Here is a 15,155-nt window from a genome sequence, read left to right on the forward strand (position 1 = left end):
CCCAGATGCGCACCTTTCCTGACTTTAAACCGCTCAGTATCCCCTTGTTCTGTGTGTCCAGCCATTTCTTAGTCCACGGACAGGTTCCTCATGGGCACAATGAAATGTTCGGGAATTCCCTTTCTTCTCAGTGTTATCCGTAGTTTGGTACAAAACATTTGTGAATTATCCTGCTCTGATTTACACGGAAAACAGATAGATAACTACTGGTATTTGTTATTCCTTAACTTTATGTCTTAATTAGTTTGACAAGTTGATTTTAAATAATGAAAGTCATCTTTGAAAGGTCCACTTAGATTTGTGAAGATAATCAGCATCTGCCTCTAATCAAACTGAGATGATTAGCAAATTAAATCCTCTAATTAGCATTTTGCATAATTTAGGCAAATTGTGCTTCTTAGGTTTAAGAAGGTGAAACAGGGTGAATTTAACAGTTAGGTAGTCCTGTAAACCTTTATTAATGACCTAATTTTCCCACATATACAGTAAAAATAAACACCAACTAAGTTCAACTTCATTTGCTAAGACCTAGTACTATACAACATTTAGAATTATTCTGTCATCTGGGGAAAATTAACACACTACTCAGAAGAAAAATAGTTTATTTCTATCTCCTCTTCCTTCAATTTCCCAAACTAGATTCAAACAGCATTTTCAGAAAGAGAGAGAAAGGCTTCTTTCCACTTTTGTCATTTCAGTCGGCATTTAATCATAAACCTTTAAAGAATAGCATTGAAAACAGAAGTAACACAGCAACTTCCTCTGTTAGACAGGAGCGTACCCAGAGCACAATACCTCAGACTGCCACTCCAACACACCAACCTCCCGGATTTCTTTTCCTACAAGACTTACATTTACACACAGACTGTTGCTGAGGCATAAATATTTTAACATAGTTCCTCTCATGCCACTGAAACCACATCTTTAGCTAACAAAGCAAATGTACCCAACTCTGGAATTTGATAACAAAAGCCAGGTAAATGGATGCAAGAGTGTAAGGGATGGTAGGGGAAATATGCATAATTTTAAACATACATTAAACAAGTTTCTGATGAAGACATGGCATGGCACACAATCCCTCTATTATAGAATGAAACCCTCTTCTAAATAAAAGAGCCAGCAGAATATAAAAGAGTTTTTTTCTCGTGACTATAGATAACAACCTACAAAAGCTCAAATAAATCCTACCATTATCTTGCCAAGAACACCCCCAAACTATGATCCTTTGTGCGTGCGCGCACGCACCCGTCTGATCGGAGCAAGTGGTAAAGAAAAATGATCGTGCCGAGGTTGTATTAAAGAGGGCCATGAAAATGAATTCTAACGCATTTTCAATGGCGCATCCAAACTAAAAGAAAAGCTGCACGGGTAGAATAAATAAGTTATCCTCTCCAAATCCAATTCCAGTGTGCTACTGATATGTATCCTAGTACACCCTGAACAACTTGTATCTAGAAAGCTCAGAACAACAGCCTGATGCACACTAATCAACCAAACAATACCAAAGTCGTTTCTGCACAGACTTGGTCAAGTGGCAGTATCTGTCATGTAATTCACAATGATATGCATCTGCAGGCACTCAAAAAATATTACTCGGTTCACTGACCCAGAAAATCCAGACTGCATTCCAAAGGTTGCTTTTTAAGCATTTCATCACAGTTATTAATTAGATAAGGAATCTATAGTCTAATTTGGAGCAACTAGAGCTCTGTAAGTGATAAAAGGCATATACAACTGAAAATACTAATTTCTCATAACCTGTAAATATATGCATATAGCAACAGGACAACTAAAATGCAAATGTAAAAAATTAAGCCCTATGTGTACATATATGTAACACTTAGTCTTATTTATTTACTATCTAACACAGCCCTCTAACCATTTACTGTCAAAGCAGAAGAAATAGACAAATGTCTGCAAAGCATGAACTTCAATTCATTCCACGACTTTTTTTTTCTCCTACATTGAATGGATTGTTGGAAGTTATAGTGTAGTGCTTTGGCTCCCCCAAATGACACTTTTAGAGTATAATAATCCTGTCACCAAGAGAAAAAGGGGAGGAAAAAAGATGTCAAACCCCACTGGCTTCTTTGTAGTCCATCTTCCTGAGAAGAAAGCTGTCAGGTACTAGATTCAGTTTTATGATTCGCATTCCTCAGTTATCATACTCTCCACCTCAAAGAAAAAGCTACGCATATTCATTCAGAGTTTACTTTCCAGTCTGGAAAGAGGAAAGAACCACATGAGTAAGAGAGAGAAGGGAAGTTAGAGAGAGTAATGCTACCCCCCAAGCCTGCATTGAAGAGGCGCTGAATGTCAGAACAATTAGGGCTTCTGCTGCGTAGACAAGAGGAAAGTTTTTGAGCAAGTGGGATAAAGATTCTGAAATATTTTTTGAAATATTAAAACAGGATATGAAACATGGGTTTACCAGCTTAATCCTGAAGATGAAGCATAATCCAAACAATGGCTACCCAGAGGTGGAATCGTGTAATCAAAGACAACGTAGACCAATTAAGAGCAAAGGGCCTTGGCCACAGTTTGTCGGGGATTCCGTGAGGAAGTGAAATTCCTTGGAATGGCTCCTCTATCCAGGTCTAACTCAGGCAAATGATTGGCTAGTATCATGCAAATGGGTGCGTAAGACACTAATAGAGGGAATTAGTGGATAACAGGTGCAGCGTCTCAGAATCACAAAGAACGAGTGTTGGGACCATCAAGAAAAAAAAGGCACCAGCAGAGCACAAAGGAGATCCCTGTCTGAAATGGCAGAAGCCACAGAGGCCGCAGTAAGGCGACCATGACACGGAGCCGAGGAGCCACACCGCACCACTGAGAACAGGAGACAGTGAGGCAGAGCAGCAAGGGAAATCCCTGGCCCACGGTGGCAGAGGCCAAAGGGCCTTGTGACTGAGCGGCTCAGAAACCAGGAGAGGGACTTGGCTGTTGGCCAAGAAGAGACACTGCTGTGGACCACAGACTGTGCCACTTAAGGGTTTCAGATCCTGTCTATTCCCTCAGAAGCCCTCACAATTGTGAGTGTTGTGTGTGGCCACTGCAATGGATTACCAAACCCAGCACCAAGGGAGAAATGGTTGGTGTCAACAGAGCGTAATGAAAGGACGGGGCGTGGAGAGGAACCTGCCCTCTGCCTTGTGGCAATCGACCTAGGGTGGGTGTGCACAGGGATTCTCCATTTCCCCACTGAAGCTGGAGGAGGGCAGACGCGGCCCCACAGGAGTGTCCTCAGATGCTCAGGACAGTTTCTGGAGGGCCAAACCACGGGGACAACGGCTTACTCTGAGAGTGATTTGAGAAAGTTAGCCAGACCTGAGCAAAAAACCATCCTCCCCTATGTTGCTCCCCCTGCTCATTCCTCTTATTCCCCAAAAAAGGCAGTTTTATAAGCATTTCCATGGGAACTCATCAGGCATCCCCTTTACACTCATGATTTGCCTCCTACTGACTGTTTCCTAATCTTAAGAACTTCTAAAGGGCACCCATTTTTCTTCATTCAATAACATATAAACAGACTGCATTGACAAGGTTTTCAGATCTTTAGGCATGGACTAAATGGCTGGTACCGTTGCTTACAAAGATGACTTCACTTTGATGGAGCTTATGTTGCTAAAGTGTATAGTTTTTAATTTTTTTAATTCCACATTTCCATGAACTTTTGATGATTCCTCCTAGTAAGAATTAAGTACAATGTAAATGAGAAATAGTATGAGAAACAGTCGTTTCAGTTTCCATATTCATATCTATATTCCATACCCATATTCACAAATATATGCTGAATGTAGCTAACCTTTAGTTACTGTTTACTATGGTCCAAGTTGTATGGAATTTATGCAGATGACTTTATTACATTTCCCAACAATCCTATGCGAGCGATACTATGATTTCCCCCATTGTATAGCAGAGGAAAATGAGGCCTGGGAAGATTAAGTAGTTTATGTAGGGTCATAAGAAATACAATATGAAATTTCGCAAGGTTTTCTCTTCTCAGTCATAACTTTCTTTCCCCCAGTTTCAAATACTCTTTTTTTCAAATCTTCTTTTCCGCAGCCTCAAATACTATTTCATATGCTACATAGATTATATCTTTTCATTCATGACCTCCTGGGCTCAGGCTAACCTTTTTCAACTGTTCATGGTCTTTCTCCATCAGCCTGAAAGAGCATTCATAAGCAATACTTTTACAACCAAATTTGTTAATCTACTCAAAAAGCATACTCCGCTTTCTCTATTTCCGACCATGAACACATGACACTATCCTTAGCCTGTATACAGACAGTGAGAGGCGAGGTGCCTTCCCGGAGCATCGGTCCTCAAATGCTCTTGAGGCTGTGTCCACAATGTCTCCTCTGAGCACGCCCTTCCATTCCACAACTGTCAGAGTGCAGATTCGCATCCAGTCAATGGTCACGCAACTAACAGTTCACCTCAGCGTTCACCTCGACAATATCCTTTTAATTTAATAGGACTCTGCCTTAATTCTCAACTTCTATTTTTTGCCATTCTTATGTCTCAACTTGTCTTAACTCTCCATTTCCCTGTACAGTGTTATCGTAGCTATAGTCATGAGACTATTGGAAACTAAGATTTTTTTTTAATTTAAAAACACCCACAAACAACTGTAGTTATAAAATAATGTGTCTGGGATGGTAATAATTTAGTGAGCAATGTAATAAACAGTATGCTTAAAAATAAGAAAACTGAAAAATGCTTTCAATGATTTTTTTGTTTTGAAGTAGAACTACAGGCAAAAATCACAGTATGCCCTTCACATTAAAAAAAAAAACACACTGAGAAATAGGCTATAGTAAAGACTACACCTTAGATCAAACTAATGGTTCAGGATCACATCGTCAAGGTCTGAACACTAGTAGGTTAAGTTTCAGATGGCCCTATTCCCAAAGCAAAGCTCTCTCAAGCGTTCACGTTGCCTGAAACTCCTCTGATGCTCTCCACCTCTCGCCATCCGCACCTCATAGTTTCTTAAGTTGAAAACAAGCTGACAGCAGGGAGTTGGGGTTATGTTTTGGTTTGGTTTGGATTTTGTCTCCCATGATGCTATTTTTCTTATACTAAGTCATTTTTAATACTTTCTTTACTGTCACAAATTAATTTTGGAGATAGCATAATCTACCTAGACATGATTTTAAAAAACCAATATAGCTTTATAACTACAATATAAAATAAAAGCAAAGTTATTTAACAAAGTTTTGATACATACAAACTGTAAGCGAGTGCAACAGGTGACGAGGTACTCAGCAGACGCATCTGCAGAGTCACTGGGTGTAGCGTATGCCAGTGCAGGTGGGCAAACGGTGTATCCGTGCGCCAAGTATCACATCGTTGATGTGCTTTCCAAAGGAAAGGTGAACCGCTCATAGAAGCATTACAGAGTAAAGTATAATCTCCACACAACAAGGAATAACCAGAGTATATCAAAAAGTACGGAATGGGATGGAAGGTAGGGGAGAAAAAGCAAAAACTTTTGTTGTTGGAAATTGTTTGTTTTTTGTTCCAGCCACCAGAAGGGTCCTTCTGCCCACATAAGTAGCTAACGTGGGGAAAGTCAGGAGAGATGATTCAAGAACTGTCCAGCGCATTGGCCAATTCCAGTCTACCACATGCCCGTAGCATCTGCCAGTCATTGCTATAACCACCAAAGACACTGTACAGACGTCCAGAAGATCTAGAAAAGATGACAGCCCCTTTGGAGAATTCTGGGTTTGGATTACGAAGCCATTCTCCAGAAAGATCTAGCTGGAAGTAAACAACTGGCCCCCTCTATGACATCTCTCATGAGCCCAAAAGAAAACCCATTCAAGTCCACGCAGTTGTCTGTTTCTGTTCTGTTAAAAATTAAATTACTCCCACCTCAGGCACAAAATCTACTCCGTTTTGGTTTTCCTTTTTCAGTTTTGGTTTACACTGATGTTTGAACAGAACATGAACCTGTTCTTGAATATAAACAAAAACATAAAATATGGCCAAAGAAATGGTTGTGGTTTGGGTTTTTAAGGTAGCAGAGAATAGCAACAAAGGACCTAAAAAGACCACAGGCTAAATAATGAAACCTTCAACACAGGAGTGGTGTGAACATGTTTTCCCTAGAGGCAGCCCAGAAACTACCTACAGGATTGCTTTAACACATTTGGTGTTTATTTCTGCCAAGAAATCCGCAAAAGGAAAACATCTAAGTAAAATTGCCATTAACGCCTTAATTTCCTACAGCAACGTAAATCTCTAAATTCATACCTGTCTTTACTTATCTCTTTTGATAGGTCCTATCACCTAAAATGTCAGTATCTAACGCCATTTGATCTAAGTGCCAGTTGAGAACTAGCTGAGAGGAAAACTGCTCATGTAGCAGGGAAAAAAGGAGCGAAAAGAGGAGCTCTGGTGGCGTAATCGTTATGCATTGGGCTGCAATCCATAAAGTCAGCAGTTCAAAACCACCAGCTACCCCAAGGCACACCTTGCCCCACCCCCACCGCACCCCCACTCCCCCCAAAAAAACAAGATTTTGTTGTCAGGGAACTTTGAGAGGAATGAAGGAAGGTAAGGAAATTTAGGGAATGAAGTATGATACATGCTTATGAAAACTCAGTTCTCGTTTCCTAAACACCTTTAAAAAAAACATAAGCAATACTTTGTGATATAAATATTTAACTAGAGTATATTAGAACAGTCAAGTTGATACTAAATAAAACTAATTTTACTCTTCTAAGATATCAATATTAGTAATATTTATACAAGGGGATTGCAAAAAGTTTGTGAAAAGTTTGTGAAAAGATGCCATTCTCTTTTTATCTTATTTCTGAAAGCAAGCTTTGTTTATAGAAGTTTAAAGATATTACATAACTTTAAAGCTGAAGTGATGGTAAAACAGTTGTTACTTCACAGGACATTGGACCGCAGTTACTAGGGAATTTTCAGCTCCACAGCTAGCTACATGACCGATACATCAGTTTTAAATCAGGTCCCTTGTCAAAAGTTAACTCTGATCAAAAGACTGACACACAGCCCTGTGCTCCTTGGACATCCCTTAGCTGGACTATGTCTGAGCAAAGCAAACAAAGACATACTATCTATCCCTCACAAGAGGGAAGAGGGCATCTCCTCTGCTGGGCCCCTGGTGAGGGTGGAGAGCTTTCTCTGCTTCAAATGGCTCCCTCTGGCGGTGCAGACGTCCTAGGCCATCCTCTCCTCAGGCCCTTCACTGAGGAAGAGGAGTTTCTCACCAGACGGACATAGCTGGCTGTGATCTTGGAGCTCTGAGTTTGGATAAAGCATCATGTCATCAGTTTGACCCAGGCTGGGCACAACTAGGCACCTACTGTTTGACTTCAGTTTCAGTGTGAGACTTGAAGACCTGACAGCGTGGATCTTTCCAGGTTTTGCATGAAAGAGTTACACTAGTCCAAATAAAAAGAGGACCTCAAACAGTTAGAGTTGAGGTCTTAAAGTGGGGACAAAGGCAGACGGAATGAGTGCTCATTGCAAAGAAACGAGGGAGCTACAAGCACTTCCACGGGCCAACCAGAGCCAGTCTCCTCTCTACAAAATAACTGGCTGATGTTCTTGCACAGGTCACCTTGAAGCTGAACGACTTCTCCATATTCTGCATGCTACATTATAGCACCACCGCAGAAAAATTGCTCCTTCATGCCTTCACTATTTTCGTTTGGCTTTTTTAATCATAATCATCAACAATCCCTTGGACAATATCAGGGTCTTTCTGCCGTTTCTCTATTGTATCCTTATATGGATAGACTCCTCAGTGCCGGCAGGTGGCTGGTCATCGCCATTACGTGCATCAGCAGAAGGGGTGAAAGTGTAGAAATTCTAGAGTGGACCGATGAAACAATTCCTTTATCTAGGTGGAAATGGTCTGTGGAAGGCAGCGATGGGAGAAGGCGAGATGCGAGGCAGGGACAGATGGAAGGTAGAGGCTCAAGGGTGGGGTCGCAGAGTCTACAGCAGTGGCTCCTTAACTGGGGCCAGTATATTTTCATTCTGTTTCTCCATGAACGGTTGAAGCCCCATAGTACACTGTAAGCATTAGGGCACAGTTCTATGAACAGTAAAACACGGCTCATTTACAGCCATATGTGGTTTCTTTCAGGTCAGAAGTCCTCGGCATAAAGAGTCATCAACAGTGAAAATACAAAAAATTCAAAAATGAAAACTTTAAATAAAAGAAATAGCTTTTTGAAATAGCTATTTTGAAAATGTTTGCATATGTTAAGTTAGCCATCAAGAGTAATTCCATTTGAAGTTTCATATTTAATCATAGAATCTTTAGGTTTAAAGGATGTTATAATGACCAGGATCTAATTTTGTAAGTTTGCGAAAGGGAATCCAAATTCTGTGAACTTCTAAAATACTGCCACTAAAGACTATCTGCCATGATATGTTTTTACAATTATATGTATAAATTCTTAGGCTTCAGTTAACTAAAGAAGTCAGTGAATACTTTTCCTATTTTCCAAAGGAGAGTATTGATCAGTATATTATAACTTCCCAATAAATATACATAATCGGTTGGCTTCTATTATTATTTGATCTCGAAAAACAATGAGAACAAAAGTATTTTATGAGTAGAATCAGAAAGGTATTACCTGTGTAATACCTTCATTTACATCACTTGGAAAGAGGCCGAAAAATAAGCAATTATAATGAAAAGCCATAAAGAGTTCTAAATCATTTTTTAAAACAAAGAGACTGAACAAAAATTGAGGTTTTCTAACTTGCATAACCCAGGTCAATAGAAAAAGCTCATTGCCTACATCATCATAGAGCTATCACCTGATGGTTAACACGAAGGGAAGATTAATTCCATGGTGCTCCACTCATCTTAAGGAGCACTGGTGCACCATTAAACATTGGCCTCCTAACTGAACGCCCAATGCTTCCTAAATGAACATCCATTGGCCTCCTAACTGAATGCCCACCAGCTGCTCCTAAGGAGAAAGAGAGAGTATCTGCTCCCGTCAAGCTTCCATGGCCTCAGGATGCTACGCGAGGCTGCTATGAGCAGCAATCTACTTGATGCACATGGGTAGCTCCAACTCTTAAAGATACCTAATGTTAGTAAAATAGAATACGGAAACCTTTTGAATTCGATTATGGTTTCTCTATCGATTACCTCAAACATTTACTCAACACTCAAGGCAGTGAGGGGATTGTAAATATTGCCATGAAAAACTGTGTCTGAACTATTGAATGGAAAACAGATATACTCTATAAACCTTCTTTCAAAACACAATGAAACGCCGAAAAAAGAAAATATATAGTAAGGTTGAAGATGATCAGAAAACCGTGACTATCTCAAAGCCATTTTGCAACTACTTAAGAAGTTACCACAGCGAGTGGAACAAAAATTGTTTTTAAATTCGAAACATGCCAAACTATTATATCAATGGAAAAATTGAAGTTCCAATGTCAACTGGAGAAAAGCATACACAAGTTCCTACTAATCTCATAATTGACATTTCAGTAACAAATAACAAATTAAGCTTTAATTCATGTCCACTGAAGTTATCAGTCAAGAGTGGCATGAAATAATTCCTAAAACAGATGAAATTAAAGTTTCAAATTACAGTTGAGAAACAAACTGAAAATGCTAAGCTTAAGAATATATATATGTATATATAATTTATATATATTTTAAGAAGCAAATACAAACCAAAACTATTCAAAATTTTATAGGTACTTGGTTCACATGTGAAACAGCCCAGGTGGCGCAGTAGTTAACTGCTCAACTGCAAACCAAAAGGTCCGTGGTTCAAACCCACCAGAGGTTCTGTGATTAAGGTGAGGCAATGAGCTTCCATAAAAGATGTGCCATCTGGAAAACTGAGGGGCAGTTTTACTCTGTCTTAGAGGGATGCCAGGAGTCAGAATTGACTCAACAGCATCAGATCTGCTTGGTTTGGTTTAACAACATCGCTTGCCACCACTTAAAAACTCACTTTTGGGGAAAATATCTGGTAAACGAACAACTCTAGGTTTATGTATGCAGCAGAGCTTGCCGTTATGACACACAATACTCTTCAAAGATGCCGTCACAGTCCCTGCCATTCCATATTTTTCTAATGAAAAGCACCCTGGCATTAGATCTACCACAATTTCGAATCAAATAAAAAATGCTGGTTCATCAGGAAAGTGCTTGGCTGCTAACTAAGAGGTCAGTGGTCCAAACCTAGCAGTGCACCCATGAGAGAAGTCTTGGCCACCGGGCTCCCACAAAGGTTACAGCTCAGGACCCCAATGGAGCAGTTCCACTCTGTCACAGGAGTTGCTGGGTGTTGATACAGACTCGACAGCACGCAGTAGCAACAACAATTCAGTGTACACAGCATGAGAGTAAACGATCCACTGCTGTCTCGGGCTCTGAACCGTGAACAGATCCAGGACCCTTTGTCTATGTGGCTAGCGGCTGTCAAACTGGACCGTTTCCTAACTGGGTCAAGTGAAGAACAGTCATAGAATCTGCTTACCCTGACCCTGACCCTTTCACCTTTGGTGTGGCGCAATCAACACAGCATTGAAAAATCCAAAATGGTTCACACACTTACTCATGCCTAATCCTCCTTAAAGATGTCAGGTTTAAAATCCAAGTCATTCACCTATAAGTCAAAGAATACAAAATCTCTACTTTCCCTATTGAGTCTTTCAGACGAGGGCTTTCTGTTCTCTGGTCAGAGATTCAGATCTCCTCTCGGGAATCAGCAGCATGCCACTAGACCGCCAACGATTCTAATTATACTAAAATCTACTGAACTGTATGCTTTAAAAGAGTGCATGTCATGGTAAGTGAATTCCATCTCAATAAAACTATTACCAAAAGCATTGTACTTGACATGGTGAGACACTGCAATACAGAACACACCTTCTCAAGGACACGCTCTCTACCTGACCTAATAAATCAAAAATTCCAACAATGACAAAACAATACTTTGAAAATGAAAAGCTAGCTAAATTTTAATTGATATTAGTAGTGATAGACATCACTAGGAATCAAAGGCAAAATGAAAGATGTCTGGGCATTGGGGTCAGATCTTTGTGTTTACCACCTCACAGGTAAATTTTACCTAGTAATCGCCTGGAATCCCCACCAACCGCAAAGACTTCTGAACCTTATGGGGCTTTTAGAAGTAAAAGAGAGAAACTATGTTATAGACACTAACCTCTGTGTTTTCTCCTTCATACAGATCTTTGCTAAAATGAGTACATTTATCTTCCACCTGTCTGGACAAAGTTTTCACCAACTCTAACTGCAACTTTCTCATTTCATTTAGCCTCAAGCCACCCACTCCAACATCAAAACAAAGTTGCAACCAATCCCACACCATGCAATTGCTCCCGGTCTCCTCTCTGGAGCACAAAGCCACCCAAAAGACAGATTCTATACCCAGCCATAATGCCTGTCCCCAGGAAATATGCCTCACACATTTAGTCTTTTCACATAATCATAATGTGGGAATCACTCAGATTTGCCTGTAAAGCTACATTTTAAATGACTGAGGCAGATTTCACCAACAGCATGTTTTAATAGTTTAATATAAATATCAAGTCCTACCTTCACCACTGCACATAAATATCACCTGTCTGTTTTCTCGAATACATTATTTAAATTTGGGGGATCTACAAGATTTTGGTTTATTAGCTTTCACAATCTAAATTTTTTTGTACTTTGCTTCTGTTGCTATTTGGTGTCATTGAGTCTATTTCAACTCACAGTGACCCCACATGACAAAACAGAAGTTCCCCTAGTTTCCCAAGCTGTGGTCTTTTTAGAAGTAGATCACCAGGTCATCTGTCTCACAGCAGGTGAGTGAGTTCAAGGTCACTGGTCAGCAGCCCAAGGCTGAACTATAGCGCCACCTGAGCTCCACGGTTTGTACTTCACTCCCTCACTACTGTGATGAGTGAAGCCACGGAAGGTGTACGCACTGGTACCGCAGAACCTCTTTTTCTCCAGTCAGAGGAGGAAGGCTTTTTGTTGTGCAAAATCTCTAGTCTTTCTGGCTGATTCTTTGGAAGAAAAGGCAGAGAGCCAACTCCACACATTAACACCACCACTTGAAGGCAAAAGAGAAAAAGGAATACTGCAGACCACTAAAAATAAAAATATACTTACAGCCTCAAAATGCAAATGGCTATCCTTCAAGAAATCTTGAATCATGTCCTTAGATAAAATACTAAATCGAAATCGAAGAAGATCCATTTCTTGTTGTATGAACCAGCGTCTAAGATCCTCACTGAAATGGAGACAGAGAAATTATAAATATAATTAAAAGAACAATGATCGTTAAATCCTTGTCTTTTTTATGAAACAACACTCAAACATTGGCAAGATTCTAGCTGCTGTCAAAAGCACACGCGGTCTCTGTTATAACCAAAACTCTACCCTGTCCTCCCACCGAAAACTACGTCCTTGATCGCCCACCACCCGGAATCTGCGAGCTGCATCCCTATGAGTCATCATTCACTGCCGTGCTCCAGAATGCAGGCCAGGAAATGGAAAGCACAGGCCCCGTTGAGGCAAATGTATGGACAGCCCTATTGGAGATACCCTGCTGGGACGCTTCCTCAATTGGAAACAAACGTGCCATCTTGGAAAGACTCTGACCCCTGGTGTCTCCATCCGGTCTATGAGAGATGTTGGCAGCATTATCACCAAGGAATGGCCTGGCTGCAGAACCACCGCCTTGCTTACAGGAAGGCTCTAGAATCCTACGCCAATCCCATGTGGTACTTCTCTGCTGTGTCTCTAAACTACAGCAATCCTGCTGAGCAAAGTGAATGTCCTTGGTCCTCCTACGGTCCTCACTCGGGGCCCCAGAGCCCCCAGGGTGCACAGTTGCATCCTTGGGGCTCTTGGCAGCACCCACGTGCCTACGCTCAGTTCTAGACCTGCACCAGAGAAACGGCAGCTTTCACATTAGAGGGGAAGATGGTGAGCGAGTCAGACGAGGAGATTGAGTGCGACCCGAGCAACATGTAGATCACCCCGAGCTACGCGAGTACTTTGAGCAGACCGAACGGCACAAAGAGGAGCGACGGCGGCTGCAGCGACTGGAAGATGAGTGTCTCAGCGAGTATGTGAACGCCGACCATGACCTGTACTTCTCCAACCACCAGTCGGTGAAAGCCCCCATCTGGGAGGCCTGACGAGAGGCGCAAGGCCGAGATGAAACGTCTATATGGGGATAGCGCCAGCAAGATCATGGCCATGGAGGCAGCTGTGCAGCTGAGCTTCAACAAGCTCTGTGATCACAAGAGGCCTAAGTACTGGCCAGTGATTCCCCTGAAGTTTTGAGGCAGCTTCAGGGCCCGCCACCCTGCCCTTGGCGCTCAGAGAATGAGCCATGGGGTGGCAGGATTGGGAGGCAGATTGTGCCCCAGCCCCTCCCTGTCTATCGTGGTCTTGTTATATTATCAGTGGTGTTTGATCCATTAAAGTTTTCCACCTTCAAAAAAAAATAAATAAAAACTCAAACTCACTGCCATCAAGTCGCTTCTGACTTACAGCAACACTATGATTATAATAGAGTGGGCATGAACTACCATACGCATAATTTCCCAACCATGTGTCGGCTATTGGGGTCGAGGCATCATAAACATAAAACTGAGAGGATTACTCTGTGCACTGGACTGAGCCCCTGCTCTGCTTCAGTTGCGACACGGAAGAAGTAACATAGAGTCTTCTCCCCTGCTGACCTGGCCTGCCTACCTGCCTGGAGAGCCGGCGACACTGCGGCCCAAGGCAGTCCCTTCTCCTATGCCTGGGAAGGCCTCCAGCTCGGCAAGATGACCTGGGCAGGGCTCTTGTGCATCGCTGGGATCATCTCTGCTTTGCTAGCCAATGCAAGGCCAGTCCAATCACGAGCCATTACCAGAGAAAGCCACTCACTCACCATCTCAGGCTCTGCCAGTGTCTGCTAAGCCCCGCCCCAGTCTCATGGGACTCGAAGACCTGTTCCTCTCTTCCAACCCTGGTCCTGGTCCTCCACGACACATTCCTTCCCTATCACAGGGTCTGAAACGCCAAAATGTTCTTCTCCCAGTATGGCTCTAGCTTATACTCCTCTCTAATAAAGGGTGGGGGAAGCTATCGAAATCCTGTTTATAAATTAAAATATTTCCACACCTCCCTCATAAAAAAAGAAACCTAAAATGATTAATTAGCTTTGTGCTTCAAAATTCAAATCCAGTGCCATCAAGCCAATTCCTAAAGGACAGAATAGAAATGTCCTGGTGAGTTTCCAAGACTATAAATTTTTTCGGGACCAAAACACCTCTTTTCTGTCAAAGCAGCTGGTAGTTTCAAACCACTGACCTTGCAGATAGCAACCCACCATGTAACCCACCGAGGATCCTGCTTTGAGCTTAACTACATTATTAAACATTGGATAATATAGTTCATTGAATTTCGTGTAATTGGACAACCGTCATTTACAGTACAAAATAGGAAACTCCTATAGTTTGGAGTAGTCTAATCAATGCCATTGTTTTAGAGGGGGAAAAAAACTAGCTTTATCTCTGAGATTACGGCAAACTTCGCAAATTAAACTTTGCTTGAAACTTTACAGTATAAAATCTCACCAAATGTGATATATATCATTCCAGAGGCCACTGTTAGCAAACTGATCCTGTCGTAATACAATCCCAGATAAATGTTTGAGGCTTCACAAATGTGCACGGAGCAGTCAGCCAGCCTCCCTCGTCTCTCTCCCCGGGAGCAGCGGTGGGCCTGCAGTTAGGAGCCCAATGCTGAGCGGACGGCACCACCGGGGCTCCTCTACCAGACCAGACCAGGCTCAAGTTAAGCCACGCTGCAGGAGAGGGCTTCGAAAGTTCCTGACAAATACAACCACTGATGGTGAAACATCTCCACAAACGTGTGAAAGCTCCTGAAAGACTGAATTTAAAATATGATCATATATTTTTAAGCTGACTTCCACAACGTATCAGTAATCCATGCACTGTGTCAGTCAAATAAACCTTTTAGAGAAGATAAACTCTTAAGACCAAAGCTGATGAATAATTTAGCAATTTCCTTATTATCTTGGGATAACAGATTCTCACTTCATAAGCCTACACTAACAAAATATAAGGCTTGAGAAAGCACA

At 41.6% G+C, this 15,155-nt stretch overlaps 1 protein-coding gene and 1 pseudogene across 1 annotated transcript in view; one reads left to right on the forward strand and one right to left on the reverse strand.

Annotated features, from left to right (window-relative positions):
- Positions 1-15,155, reverse strand: part of PRIM2 (DNA primase subunit 2) — a 283,633-nt gene that overhangs the window by 255,819 nt on the left and 12,659 nt on the right. The window contains exon 5 of the mRNA XM_075554936.1: positions 12,161-12,281. Coding sequence (XP_075411051.1) covers positions 12,161-12,281 — 121 coding nt within the window. The remainder of the gene's footprint in view (positions 1-12,160; positions 12,282-15,155) is intronic.
- On the forward strand, positions 12,569-13,342 carry LOC142453104 (gem-associated protein 8 pseudogene; annotated as a pseudogene).

The sequence above is a fragment of the Tenrec ecaudatus genome, chromosome 7, assembly GCF_050624435.1.
Source record: "Tenrec ecaudatus isolate mTenEca1 chromosome 7, mTenEca1.hap1, whole genome shotgun sequence".
NCBI lineage: Eukaryota > Metazoa > Chordata > Mammalia > Afrosoricida > Tenrecidae > Tenrec > Tenrec ecaudatus.